This window comes from Podarcis liolepis, assembly GCF_965112155.1.
Source record: "Podarcis liolepis genome assembly, chromosome: 10".
NCBI lineage: Eukaryota > Metazoa > Chordata > Lepidosauria > Squamata > Lacertidae > Podarcis > Podarcis liolepis.
The window spans coordinates 15,321,945-15,334,608 of NC_139562.1; the positions used below are offsets into that span (position 1 = coordinate 15,321,945).

Sequence of the window (12,664 nt, forward strand, 5' to 3'; positions counted from 1 at the left end):
AGCCGCGGCGTTTCGTTGGCAACGGCCTGCGCTGTTATGACGTCGGTGACGTCGGGAGCCGAGTGTGACGCGGCCCATTGTGTGACGTCAGGGAGCTCCCCAGCTGCGCGCCCGTGGGGAGGCACCGCGCCCGCCCCCGCGCCTCCATCGCCTCGCGGACACCGGCGAGGGCGGTCGCGCCTCCGGGCAGGAGCCTGGAAGACCTTCGGGCGGGCGGGTAGGCGGGCTATGCCGCGCTGGGAGCTGCTGAGACCATCGCAGTAAGGAACAGGCGCGAAGAGTAGGCGGAGGAGGCAGGACCACCAGCAGCAGCACCATGGAGAATAAATATCCTTCCTTCAGGGGCGCGGGAAGGGAGCCACTTCGCCCACTCCGTCGTGGAATCAGGGGGCGAGAAGCCCCCATGGAGAGATGAGGGAAGAGGTTCTCCTTGGGGTCCTCAGCAGGCGCCCCCCAGCATAGGAACCAACTCCTAGGGTCTGAGGTTCCTTTGACACTCCCCCCCCCAAATCTTTGACGGAGCATTATTCAAATAGTGTGCATCTGCTGCGTCATGTGGTCAACTATGCAGGCTAGGGTTTACCTCCCCCCCCCAATATTTTACTCAAGTTGGTACCCTGCTCCCCAGACATAAACAGAGAATAAATTCAGTAAGCCAGCAACTTTATGCACATTCAACTTGGGTGCGTTCAGCTTTAGGCGCAGAGTAGAATTTTTAAATTTTTTTAAAGACTTTGGTGATGCCACCCACCATTGCACCCAGCATGTCTTTGACGAGACACGATTTTGGCTTTTGGCGCGATCCCTGGGGGTAAGTTTCAGGATTACTGTAGATCATCATGAGCTTTGCTTCCCAGCTAACCTCTCTTGGAGCACCTGGGAAACATGTCAATCACTCTGTGCATTTTTTTCCCTTTAAAAAAGAACAAGCATAAATGAACAATTTATGGGAGAACACAAGTAGGATTAGCTGTCCATACACCCCTGCCATGAGACCTTGAGGCAAGCACCCCCAAATTCGGCCCTCCAGATGTTTTGGGACTACAACTCCCATCATCCCTAGCTAACAGGACCAGTGGTCAGGGAGGATGGGAATTGTAGTCCCAAAACATCAGGAGGGCCAAGTTTAGGGATGCCTGCCTGAGGGATGCTGCTCGCTGCTTCCTCAGTAAAGCCCACTCCCTGCTTCCTTCAAACAGATAATGTGCCCCTTCCCCAGAACTTAACCTGTCACAAGCTACCTCCTCCCACACATGGCATTTAATAAGTTGCCTGGTCAGCACAATGATAATATAGTATATTAATGTTGAGGACTATGACGGGTACCCAAAGGAAGACGTCTCCAGTGGGAGAGATTCCACAAGCATGCAGTGGAATCCTAGTAGCAGTTCCCTTTAACCTGGTAATTTTTTTAGGATCCACGTTTTTTCTGTGATTGTAAAATGTACCGTATTTTTTGCTCTATAAGACTCACTTTTTCCCTCCTAAAAAGTAAGGGGAAATGTGTGTGCGTCTTATGGAGCGAATGCAGGCTGGGCAGCTATCCCAGAAGCCAGAACAGCAAGAGGGATTGCTGCTTTCACTGCCCAGCGATCTGTCTTGCTGTTCTGGCTTCTGAGATTCAGAATATTTTTTTTCTTGTTTTCCTCCTCCAAAAACTAGGTGCGTCTTGTGGTCTGGTGCATCTTATAGAGCGAAAAATATGGTAAATTGTTTTATACCATTTTTTAACTTGGCATTTGAATTAAGCCACCTTGAGTCCTAGACTGGGAATAAGGTGGAGTAAGAAGAAGAAGAAGAAGAAGAAGAAGAAGAAGAAGAAGAAGAAGAAGAAGAAGAAGAAGCAGCAGCCACCTACGACTTTAGGGTGAAGGGCAGGCAAATAACACAATCTCTTTATAAATTTCCAATCACCTGCAGGTAAGTGACTCACAAACATCCTCCTCCCACGTTTTCTTTAAACAAAGGGAGAACCAAAGCTGAGAGTTCCTTCTCCACAGTTACATTACTAAGATGCCCAGATGCAAGCACACAGTAAGCACTTGAGCCCAGTTCCCTTTCGGGGGACAATGCCAGCCGCAAAGCGAAGTGACTCTCCAAAATGACCTCCCCTCCTTCGCCAGCTTTCCCTTATTACCAGCTTTCTATTGTACAGTTCTTTCCTTTCATACACTGAAGTCTCATCTACTTGTACAGAAATGTGTTGTTTCTAGTCTATGGAATGGTTCCCTGTTTCAACACGCGTGGAACACTATGTTTATAGAAGGGGAGAATTTGTCACCTCTCCCATGAAAGGAACAATTTCCTCTTGCAGGGATCCTTTGCCTGGAATGCTGCTATTCCACAGACATCTTTGGAACCTGATCCACAACAATGTTTAAATAAAATACTTGGATCTAATTAAATCTGCCCCCAGCTCCTGCTTCACAAGTGGGAAATGGACTGGGCCATTTGCAAAAAAAAGAAGGTGAAAAAAGTGTATAGTGGCTCCTTGCCAACATCAGTCACTTTTTTTTGAACTGGAAAAAAAGAGAGAATGCCAAAATTAGCTGGAAAATTCCTTAATTTGCTTTTCTCTACATGGTTCATGGACCTCATCTTTGATGAATTTAGAGATGGCAAGATCAATCTAGATAAGACCTTGAAACTGCTAAATAAGTTTGACGTCAGTTACGACTACGTTCATGTGAAAAAGGTGTTTAAGGTGAGAAAATCATGTTTGTATTAAGAATATATAGTAGTATCGGTGGTCAGTGGACCATAGCTGTCTAAGTAAACTTACTACATGCCAACAGGACTTCCAGACTAAAGTTCTTTAAGAGCAGAAAATGTATTGTTTCTAGGCAAGTTGCGTTATTACTGTGTAATTAAGGACCTATCTTTTCACCCATGAGCAAGCGCCCTTGGTTTTTCTTTCTTTCTTGGGTAGTGTTTCCTTTTCAGAAACCAATTATTGATCATTTGGGATGGGTTGGTAACATCTGTCTCACCTGTTGAACCTCGTATAGTTACATGAGAGGTTTGATTCTTCTGTACACTTGCCTTCTAGTGCCCTTAATGGTCTTAGAAACAGAGATGTTTGGAAGCTTAAAAAACACACTCAATACTGCTTCCCTTCTGATTATGGCTGTTCTTATGTTCCAGTGGAGTCTTATATTCCAATGGCTGTGACAGGAGGGTGGAGAGCTGAGAGGAGAGAGGCTTGATCGGATGATGAGCCCTATAACATGTTTGAAGTGGATGAATTGGCTGGGCTCCTCTCTCTCCCCTTTAATTATTCTGATTAAGCCAGTAATTGGCATATAGGATGGGAGATGAAGAGGTCAAACTGAAGACTTATGCTTCTAGATCTGCTTTTCAGCTATGTGAACGTAACTAAATTAGGTCCCAGATTTTAATTTAAGGTGCAGCATGTAACCTACGGATACCTACGGGACCGCCTCTCCTGGTATGCCCCGCAAGGGACCTTAAGGTCCACAAATGACAACACTTTAGAGGTCCCAAGTCGCAAGGTGGTTAGATTGGTCTCAACTAGGGCCCAGGGCCTTTTCAGTACTGGCCCGAACTTGGTGGAACGCTCTGTCACAAGAGACTAGGGCCCTGCAGGACTTGACATCTTTCCGCAGGACAGAGCTGCAAGACAGAACTGTTCCACCTGGCCTTTGGTTTGGACTCAGTCTGACCCTTATGTTTCCCTCCCCTTATGGTTTTGATCTATGGGCTACTATTAAAATGAGGCTGCATTTTAAATTGTATTTTAACCCATAATTTAAATTGGGTTTTTTTCTTTCTTCTCTCCCCCCCCCTCCAATTATGTTTTTATTGTAATTTTACTGGTGTTAGCTGCCCTGAGCCCGGCTCTGGCCAGGGAGGGCAGGGTATAAATAAATAATAATAATAATAATAATAATTATTATTATTATTATTATTACCTAACAATGCCCGTTCCCTTTTCACTTCATTCCCCTACTGGCTTGCCCTCACAATCATGAAGGCTCACAGACTGACTCTAGTGAATTAATTTTATAATGAAATGATTTTAGAATGTTGTACTATTATTGTTAGCCGCCCTGAGCCTTCGGCTGGGGAGGGCGGGATATAAATAAAAAAATTTCTTATTCTTATTCTTATTCTTATTCTTATTCTTATTCTTATTAGTGAGTGTTTCTTAGAAAAGCTTCAAACTATGTCAAAGTGCTCATCATTTTTATGTGAATACTGCCACATAGTGCTTTATTTATATTTATTGCCAACTCTTCTTTTTTTTAACATAGAAAAATGACAAACAGAAGTCTGGACTTATTACCATGGAAGATTTTAGGGCAATTTATCGAACGCTTCTGCACCGACCGGAACTTCATGAACTCTTCAGCAGCTACTCGCCAAACAAAAAAGTTCTAACAGTATCAAATCTGTGTGACTTTCTTAGAAAGGAACAGTTTGAACTTGATGTTAATGAAGCAAGAGCTGTGTCACTCATTAATAAGTTTGAACCCATTGATGAAGGTACACTAAAGTTTTAATGTTACAGTTTAATTAGTTTGGAATCATAGCTTTTAGTGTGTTGATAATGATATTGAACATATGAGTAATAATGAGTATGTAGACGGTTGCAATGTAGCCTTTATTTTCCCAAGAGAAAATGTTGTTTTTATGCAGAAAGCTCGTCAGTTTTCTAAATTTATTGTCTGCCTTGGACGTTCAGCCAGCTCCAATGATAGCTGGCCTGAGATTGTGAGTCATGCACCATTAGGAGCACATCTAATGAAGACCACTGCTGACATCTATTTCTGCAGCCACTATCTTTTGATGGAGAAAGGGGGAGCAGTGGTGGATAAGGCTTGCTCTCCACATCCAATGATAAGTGCTGCCCATGCTTATTGCATCACTCAGGATTCCACAAGAACAGAGCTTCTCAGGCCCTTAGCCAGCCTAAAAGTTTTGGTGGGGACATCAGAAAAGTAGACGGTGGCCAGTTTATCTGGTCTGCAGGCCTTTTTACAATCAAACGAAAAACTCTTTTTATTTAACCCTGATTTTTGCAGCTGTGCTGCAACTTACATACATTTTTAAAAATTCCTAAGCAAACAACAATTGTTGCTTTTCTTGCCACCAGTTCGCAAAAAAGGTAAAAAATAAAATAAAATTCAAGAACAACCCATTACTATTAGGAATAAGCTACAATGGGAGTGTTCTTATAGTTTATAACAAAAGCTTTCTTGTCTTCGAAGCTGCAAAGGTGGAACAGGTTCATCCAAAACCAATTCTTTAGTCATGTCCATGTTATAACCCAAAAGAACACGATCGGCTTTATGTTCACAATTGCTGCGGACCTAAAACTGATGTTAATGAGATGCATTGCAGTTCTGCTTGAAATTATTGGTGCTGCTTCACCCAAAAGGCCAGCTCTGGGAAGTGCAGGCCCATAATTTTTGAGCCCCTCTGCAAACTGTGCTAATGATGGTCATTCTTTAATAAGGAATTTTGCCGACTCAGGTTCCAATTTTAAGTTTTCTAGCTTTTTACAGTTGTCCAAGTGATGTTTTAATATTTTAGATAGTGGATTCTAATTGTCCTCATTTCCAGGCTGGGACAAACTCTTGTGAGCTATAGCTATAATTAACCAGTGAACTGTAGCTGTTAGAGTGTTGGGCTAAGACCCAAGAGACTGTGGTTCAAATCCTTACGTGGCCATGAAGCTCCCTGTGTGTGGCCTTCGGCCAGTTCTTGCCTCTCAGCATAACCCACCTCACAGGGTTGTTGTGGGGATGAAATGAGGCAGGTGAGAACAATGCTTACCACCTTGAGCTGCTTGGAGAAAATCTGGGATGTAAATGTAATAACTAGCTAGCCCCTCTCCTTGAAAATACTTTCTAATTCACGAGTGCTATGGCAAAAGTGCCACCATGTTGCCTGTAATAGGAGTTACTGTTTCAGATTTATTTCCAGCAAAGCAACTTACAAATGCTTGCTTTGAGGTCACGATGAGAATAGGTAAAGGTAAAAGGTAAAGGACCCCTGGACGGTTAAGTCCAGTCAAAGGCGACTATGGGGTTGCAGCGTTCATCTCGCTTTCAGGCCGAGGGAGCCAGCATTTGTCCACAGACAGTTTTCCAGGTCTTGTGGCCAGCATGCTTCTGGCGCAATGGAACACCATGACAGAAACCAGAGGGCACAGAAACACTGTTTTCCTTCCTGCCGCAGTGGTACCTATTTATCTACTTGCACTGGTGTGCTTTCTAACTGCTAGGTTAGCAGGAGCTGGGACAGAGCAACAGGAGCTCACCCCATCACGCAGATTCGAACTGTTGACCTTCTGATCAGCAAGCCCAAGAGGCTCAGTGGTTTAGACCAGGGGATTTGCATTTCCCCCAGTCAAGGGAAAGCATAACTTAATTTCACTACGCCTCTCAGCAGAGCACATACACCAGCCAACTTGTAAACCAACCAACCAACCAACCAACCAACCAACCAACCAACCAACCAACCAGGAGACCATTTGCTTAGCATGCAACCCCTTTAATCCTGCCGCTTCCATTACCGGTAATTGACTCCTTCTTGGCCTAGCAAGCAGAGACACCTGAATCCCACCTCCCTGCTTTAGCCTTTGCTCTTGATTGGATATCCTAGCCAGAGAGCGGGGAGAGAACAGCAACTCCTGTTTAGAGGCAATGTGGTGGCACCTTTAACCCCAGCACTATCTCCTTTGTCAGATCGGAAAATTCCGCCTACCTTCTGAGTTTGCGGTTGGTGAATTTAGATACCTCAGAACAAACTGACCTGTCAAGCTCCTTTTCCTCCTTTTAAAAAGTCTCCCTCCAGGATCTCGTAACATGATTTTTTGTGGTAAGTGGGAGTTCACTGCAGCAGCCCCCCCCCAAAATAATAGCATCTGTACCTTTAAGAAGAAAATCAGAAGCGTTCCTGTTGGTTTTCTAAAATTCCTGTATAATAAAATAAAATAAAATAAAATAAAATAAAATAAAAATAAAAATAAAAATAAGGAGGGCTGACTAATTTTAGGGAAATCCAGCTCCCCCCCCCCCCCCCGGCTAACAGGCATGGAGTCTTCTGCTGTGGTGTTGTTTCTCTGAGTGTGGCAATTAAGTGTAAAAGCTTCAAAACTGCACCTACTGTGTTTCCTTATGCATGTCTGTATGAACACAGACTGTGTTAATTCATCAGATTATAGTGGCAATTTATCACATTCTTCATTGTTGCTTTCTGGAAGAAAGAAAAGCGCAACCTAAAAAACAAGGGGGAAATGTACATTTATATTTCTTTATTGAAACATAAGCAAAAGATTACTGCCGTTTGTATAACATGAGATCAACTTGTACAACAGTCTAAGCATTCTCCTATTTTCTTAGACTATGTGAATAATTGTTTGTATTGCTTTTGCTTTATTATTGTTTGTAGTTCTTTTTGCATTATTCTTATATTCTTTGGATATTCTTAAAATAGAAACATTGTTTATAATTTGAATAAACCAGGACTAATTTGTATGCATCATGTGAGTAAATGTTCCGTTCAGATACTAAGCGAGACCATGCATGTGTTGTTTCAATTAATGATAAATGATGAAGGTATCCTTATTTGGACTGTTCTTTCTACATTAGCCTGCTGACTGATAATTTTACCTTTTAGAAACTGTTTAGATTGTAACAAATGCAACTTGATAAAACACTGGGAACAAAAGCACAAAACAGCTAAATGTTGGTTGATGGGATTTAGCTAAATAGTCTACTAATCTTGTGTGAAATACATTTGATGTCTTGCCTTGTATAATGAGTGCATTAAACAATTTCTCTGTTACAATTCTCAGCTTTTAAAATATTAGTTTATAGTGTTCTAGTTACAGCATAACTTTATTGTGTGATTTTTAAAAAGCAACACTGCCCACAAATAAACACATTTTTAACGCTCCGAATTTCTTACCTCTTCATTGTTGAAGACCTCATTAATTGGGGTGGCATTTGTGCATTTACAGCACTTTGAGGAATAGTGGGCAAGTTTGTTTTTGCAAAACAGCACAAACAGATATTGCACCGAATACCTGAGTTGCTAAACTGGTAACAGTTATATTAGAGGAGATTTCTTCTGTTTTTCAACTCATTTTAAAGACAGGAAATGCGTTTTTCTAGGTTTCTCTTTTTTATATCAACACCAGTAACATTCCATAAATCCTTTGTGGTGTAACATACGCACAACTCCACAGTCATCCAGTGGATGTCCCCACTTGAAACTATTCAGTACTACTAGCAACATGACCATGGAGGGATATTTGAAGCCTCTGCACACGTTCCAACTAGTCAATATCCTTCTTAAACTGTGGTACTCAGAACTGGACGCATTAGTGTTGGTCTTATTTAATGGAACTTTCTCCTGGATAAGTGTACATAAGTTTGCTGCCTAAGAGATTCATTCTCTGCAGCAGGTGTGGGGAACTTGTGTCCCTCCAAATCTTGCTGGGCTGTAGCTCCTGCCATTCTTGGCTGTGCTGGTTGGGGGGTTGATGGAAGCTGAATTCCAACAACATCTGGAGGGCCAGAGGTTTCTTTCCCCTACTGTATAATGATATCTAATTGGCTTGCAGTATTCCTATGCACATTGACTTAGGAGGAAGACCCACTGAACACACTGTGACTTAATTCAGGCTACACATACCTAGGATTGGACTGTAGGGCAGCTAATTTGCGTGGGATTGCAGCCCCAGGCCTTAAAACCTTGTTTTGATGTTTGCTTGAAACATTTTAAGTAGAAAATATCATTTCAGAACTACGTAGTATCCCAGGTGCCAAATTCCCTTTTCATATGATATTAGTACACTGCGCAGAACTTGAAAACCATCTTTTTTGGTTTTCTGGGGTAGTTTTTGTTTTGTTTTGTTTTTTGCATGAATGCTGCTCCAGGTTCAGAGATTAGAATCATGATTACCTTGGGGATTAGGAAGTAGCTGCTTTCTGCCTTGTGCTGAGAAGACACATATTTTTCCTTCTGTCTCAAAAGCAGTTTTGATAACAGCAGCACACCAAAGGCTAGAATGGTCTCTACCGTGAGAAAGAGCCCTGTGGAATACATAGGTTGCTGACCTCCGATGTTCAAAAACTCTAATGAGTTTAACTTGAACTGTCTTTTCCCCACCCTTTAACAGGATGACTTGAGGGATCTAAATTGTTATTGTTCGGTACCCTTTAGTACGCTGCAGTTGTGCTTTCAAGCTTTGTCAGTGTGAAAGGTGATAAAATATCAAAGTGCTCTAAAATTTATTTTTATTCATTCCCCCCCCCCATCTAGTTTGATCAGTGTGCTGACAATGAGACAGCCTTACCTAACCTGGCTAGTGCTCTCTAGGTGTTTTGGATTTCAGATCCCATCAGCTTTAGGCCCCATGCCGGCTGCGACTGGTAGGCATCCCAGTCCAAAACATCTGGGTGGCACACTGCTTTAAGAGGACAGGTCCTCATCCTGATGAGATTCCAATCTGAAATTCAGCATAGAGGAAGAAGGGGAGGAAGAGGCAAGGATGCAGAAGGAAAAAATATATGCAATTGTTTTAATTGCATGAGCTCAGCCTTAGTTATAGGCTTAGTTTCTAGATACAATTGAAATCTATTATTGTTCCCCTGGAAATGATCATTCAAGCCCAATGATCATGTGGCCCCCTCACAGTGCTATCTGGCCCTTGCGACTCTCTTCAGACTCTGTCTCCACCCCAGGCCACACCTCTGACTGGTCCTGCTCTCCACCTTCCTCAAGTATTTTATGAATCATAGAATCATAGAGTTGGAAGAGACCACAAGGGCCATCAAGTCCAACCCCCTGCCAAGCAGGAAACACCATCAGAGCACTCCTGACATATGGTTGTCAAGCCTCTGCTTAAAGACCTCCGAAGAAGGAGACTCCACCACACTCCTTGGCAGCAAATTCCATTGTTGAAGTAACATGGCATTCAGGCTGAAAAAGATTCCCCATCTTCTGATACAGAAGAGAAGTTTCTTGAGCAGGCACTAGGACAACATCAAGTAGGCTGTAGTCCTTCTGTTGCTTGAAGGAAGGAAAACATTGTTCCAGTGAATCTCTGACTCCACCTTGGAGCGCTGCCCAAGAAAGGACTGTTGTCCTCAGCTGAAAGGTGTTTCTGTCCTGGCCCCTAGTTGCTGAAGAACAAAGATTTGAAGAATCTTTGATGTTTAGATTACTGCAGTACATGTGCGCATTGCTAGTTTAAGGCACCTCAGGAAATACACAAAGTCAGTCCTAAATATATCAAGAAAAAGGCAAGTGCTCTAACTCCCAAAGCTATAAATGTTGACCCGACACTGATCCTTGTTATCCTATATGTAGGAATGGGGCATAACTTAGTTCAGTAAGTGTTCCCACAGTCTCTCACTAGTCCTAGTAGGTGGAACCCTCTGTTCCCTTCTCATTTGGCACCTCCTAGATCTGGGTGACAGGGGGACGTGTCTCTGCTGTCTGAAAGGTGGCAGGGACTGGCAAAACATTCCCACCCGGAAAGGCAGAGCTGCTCCCAGTGTCTGGTGGTGCTGGGGTGGGTGGTGCGCCCAGCACTATGAAAGTGTCAGAGGCTCCAACAGCTGTGGAGAGGCAGGTGGGGGACACAGAGGGAGATGGGGCTTGCAGCTCTTGTTGCAGAGATGGATGAGATGAGATTGTAGGTTGACGGAACCCCACACCAGAGCCTCACTATCAGGCTGCCCCAAACCTGGGAGAGACTCCTACATCCCATGGAGCCCCCCCTTGGGTCCTCCATTGACCTGATTTGGCCAGCCCACAACAGTTTCTGAGGGAGCACTTCGACCACACCAAGGCCCACCCACTGCTGACTGACATATATTCAATAACTAGACCCCTAAGTTTCTAGAATGTATTCAGCATTGTGTCTGCTCCCCCTTCTCCCGTTATTGGATTTGTACAGATGTTGTATTTGTTACATATAATTATTTGAGCATTAGGTTTTCTCCTGTGCTTGGTCAGATGGTGAACAATGATACTGAGGAGGTCTACAGCCCAATGCCCCCTCAGAAACACCTTTATATGATGACAATGGCTGTTTCTTGAATGTTGTTGTTGTTTAGTCGTTTAGTCGTGTCTGACTCTTCGTGACCCCATGGACCAGAGCACGCCAGGCACTTCTGTCCTCCACTGCCTCCCACAGTTTGGTCAAACTCATGCTGGTAGCTTCGAGAACACTGTCCAACCATCTCGTCCTCCGTCGTCCCCTTCTCCTTGTGCCCTCCATCTTTCCCAACATCAGGGTCTTTTCCAGGGAGTCTTCTCTTCTCATGAGGTGGCCAAAGTATTGGAGCCTCAGCTTCAGGATCTGTCCTTCCAGTGAGTACTCAGGGCTGATTTCCTTCAGAATGGATAGGTTTGATCTTCTTGCAGTCCATGGGACTCTCAAGAGTCTCCTCCAGCACCATAATTCAAAAGCATCAATTCTTCGGCATCCATGGACAAAGAAATCAGGCTTCTTGAATAGAACACCCCCCTCATGTCTCTTTGTTGCTTGATATATAGTAAGAGTAAGTAGGTTTGTCCTGCAAAGAAAAAAAAAATCCCACAGAATGCCCCCCAAATTCTAGTATACCTGGATACTAACTGTTTGGATCCTGAGCTGATTGTGACTCCTAGACTCTAGTTAACTGCTTTCTATTTGTCTAATAGTGTTAGAAGCAACTCTCTTTCCTCTGTGTTTGAGTGATATTTATCGTTTAAATAAATCATTGCAATTGGTGTAGTGGGCGGAACCCTGGATAATAGCCTTGAACACTCATAGCTCCATATGACATGTGCTATTATTATTGCTTACTTTTATAGCACCAAAAATATACTAAGCTCTTTACAAAAGGGTCGGATAAACAGGTCCCTGCCTAAAGCAGCTTCAATAGACATGAATCATAAAAAGAATTTGTGTGGGGCACAGTGGTGGAAAGGAGGGAGCAGGGATCATAAAAATAATAGCACATTTAATACAGTGAAAAGCACAGTTTGGGTTACAAAAATGTAGTTTTATCGTTAAGCTTTGCAATATAGGGAGTTAACAAAGAGGAAAGGACACACACACACATCAATGAACTGCCTGATCCTAATCATAGTTACAGTGGTGCCCCGCAAGACGAATGCCTTGCAAGACGGAAAACTCGCTAGACGAAAGAGTTTTCCGTTTTGGAGGTGCTTCGCAAAACGAATCTCCTATGGGCTTGCTTCACAAGACAATGCCTTGCGAGTTCCTGCGGGTTTTTTCCCCTTTCCCCCCCCTTTTCTAAGCCGCTAAGCCACTTATCAGCTGATCCGATCAGCAGATAAGCCGCTAAAAGCCGCTAATAGCGCTAATAGCGCTAATCCGCTAATCCGTCAATGGGCTTGCTTCGCAAAAACCCGCTAGATGAAGAGAATCACAGAACGGATTCTTTTCGTCTTGTGAGGCACCACTGTACATGGAAGAATGGCCCACTGATTTCAATGGTGTCTTAGGTTGTTTTCTTGGAACCAAGTACAGTGGTACCTCGGGTTAAGAACTTAATTCGTTCTGGAGGTCTGTTCTTAACCTGAAACTGTTCCTAACCTGAAGCACCACTTTAGCTAATGGGGCCTCCTGCTGCTGTCACGCTACCGGATAACGATTTCTGTTCTCATCCTG

At 43.5% G+C, this 12,664-nt stretch overlaps 1 protein-coding gene across 1 annotated transcript in view; it reads left to right on the forward strand.

Moving 5' to 3' along the window:
- Positions 1–89: 89 nt before the first annotated feature.
- LOC310686852 (1-phosphatidylinositol 4,5-bisphosphate phosphodiesterase zeta-1-like) overlaps positions 90–12,664 on the forward strand; it is a 48,310-nt gene continuing 35,735 nt past the window's right edge. The window contains exons 1-3 of the mRNA XM_083461210.1: positions 90–327; positions 2,581–2,704; positions 4,275–4,506. Coding sequence (XP_083317336.1) covers positions 317–327; positions 2,581–2,704; positions 4,275–4,506 — 367 coding nt within the window. The 5' untranslated portion in view covers positions 90–316. The remainder of the gene's footprint in view (positions 328–2,580; positions 2,705–4,274; positions 4,507–12,664) is intronic.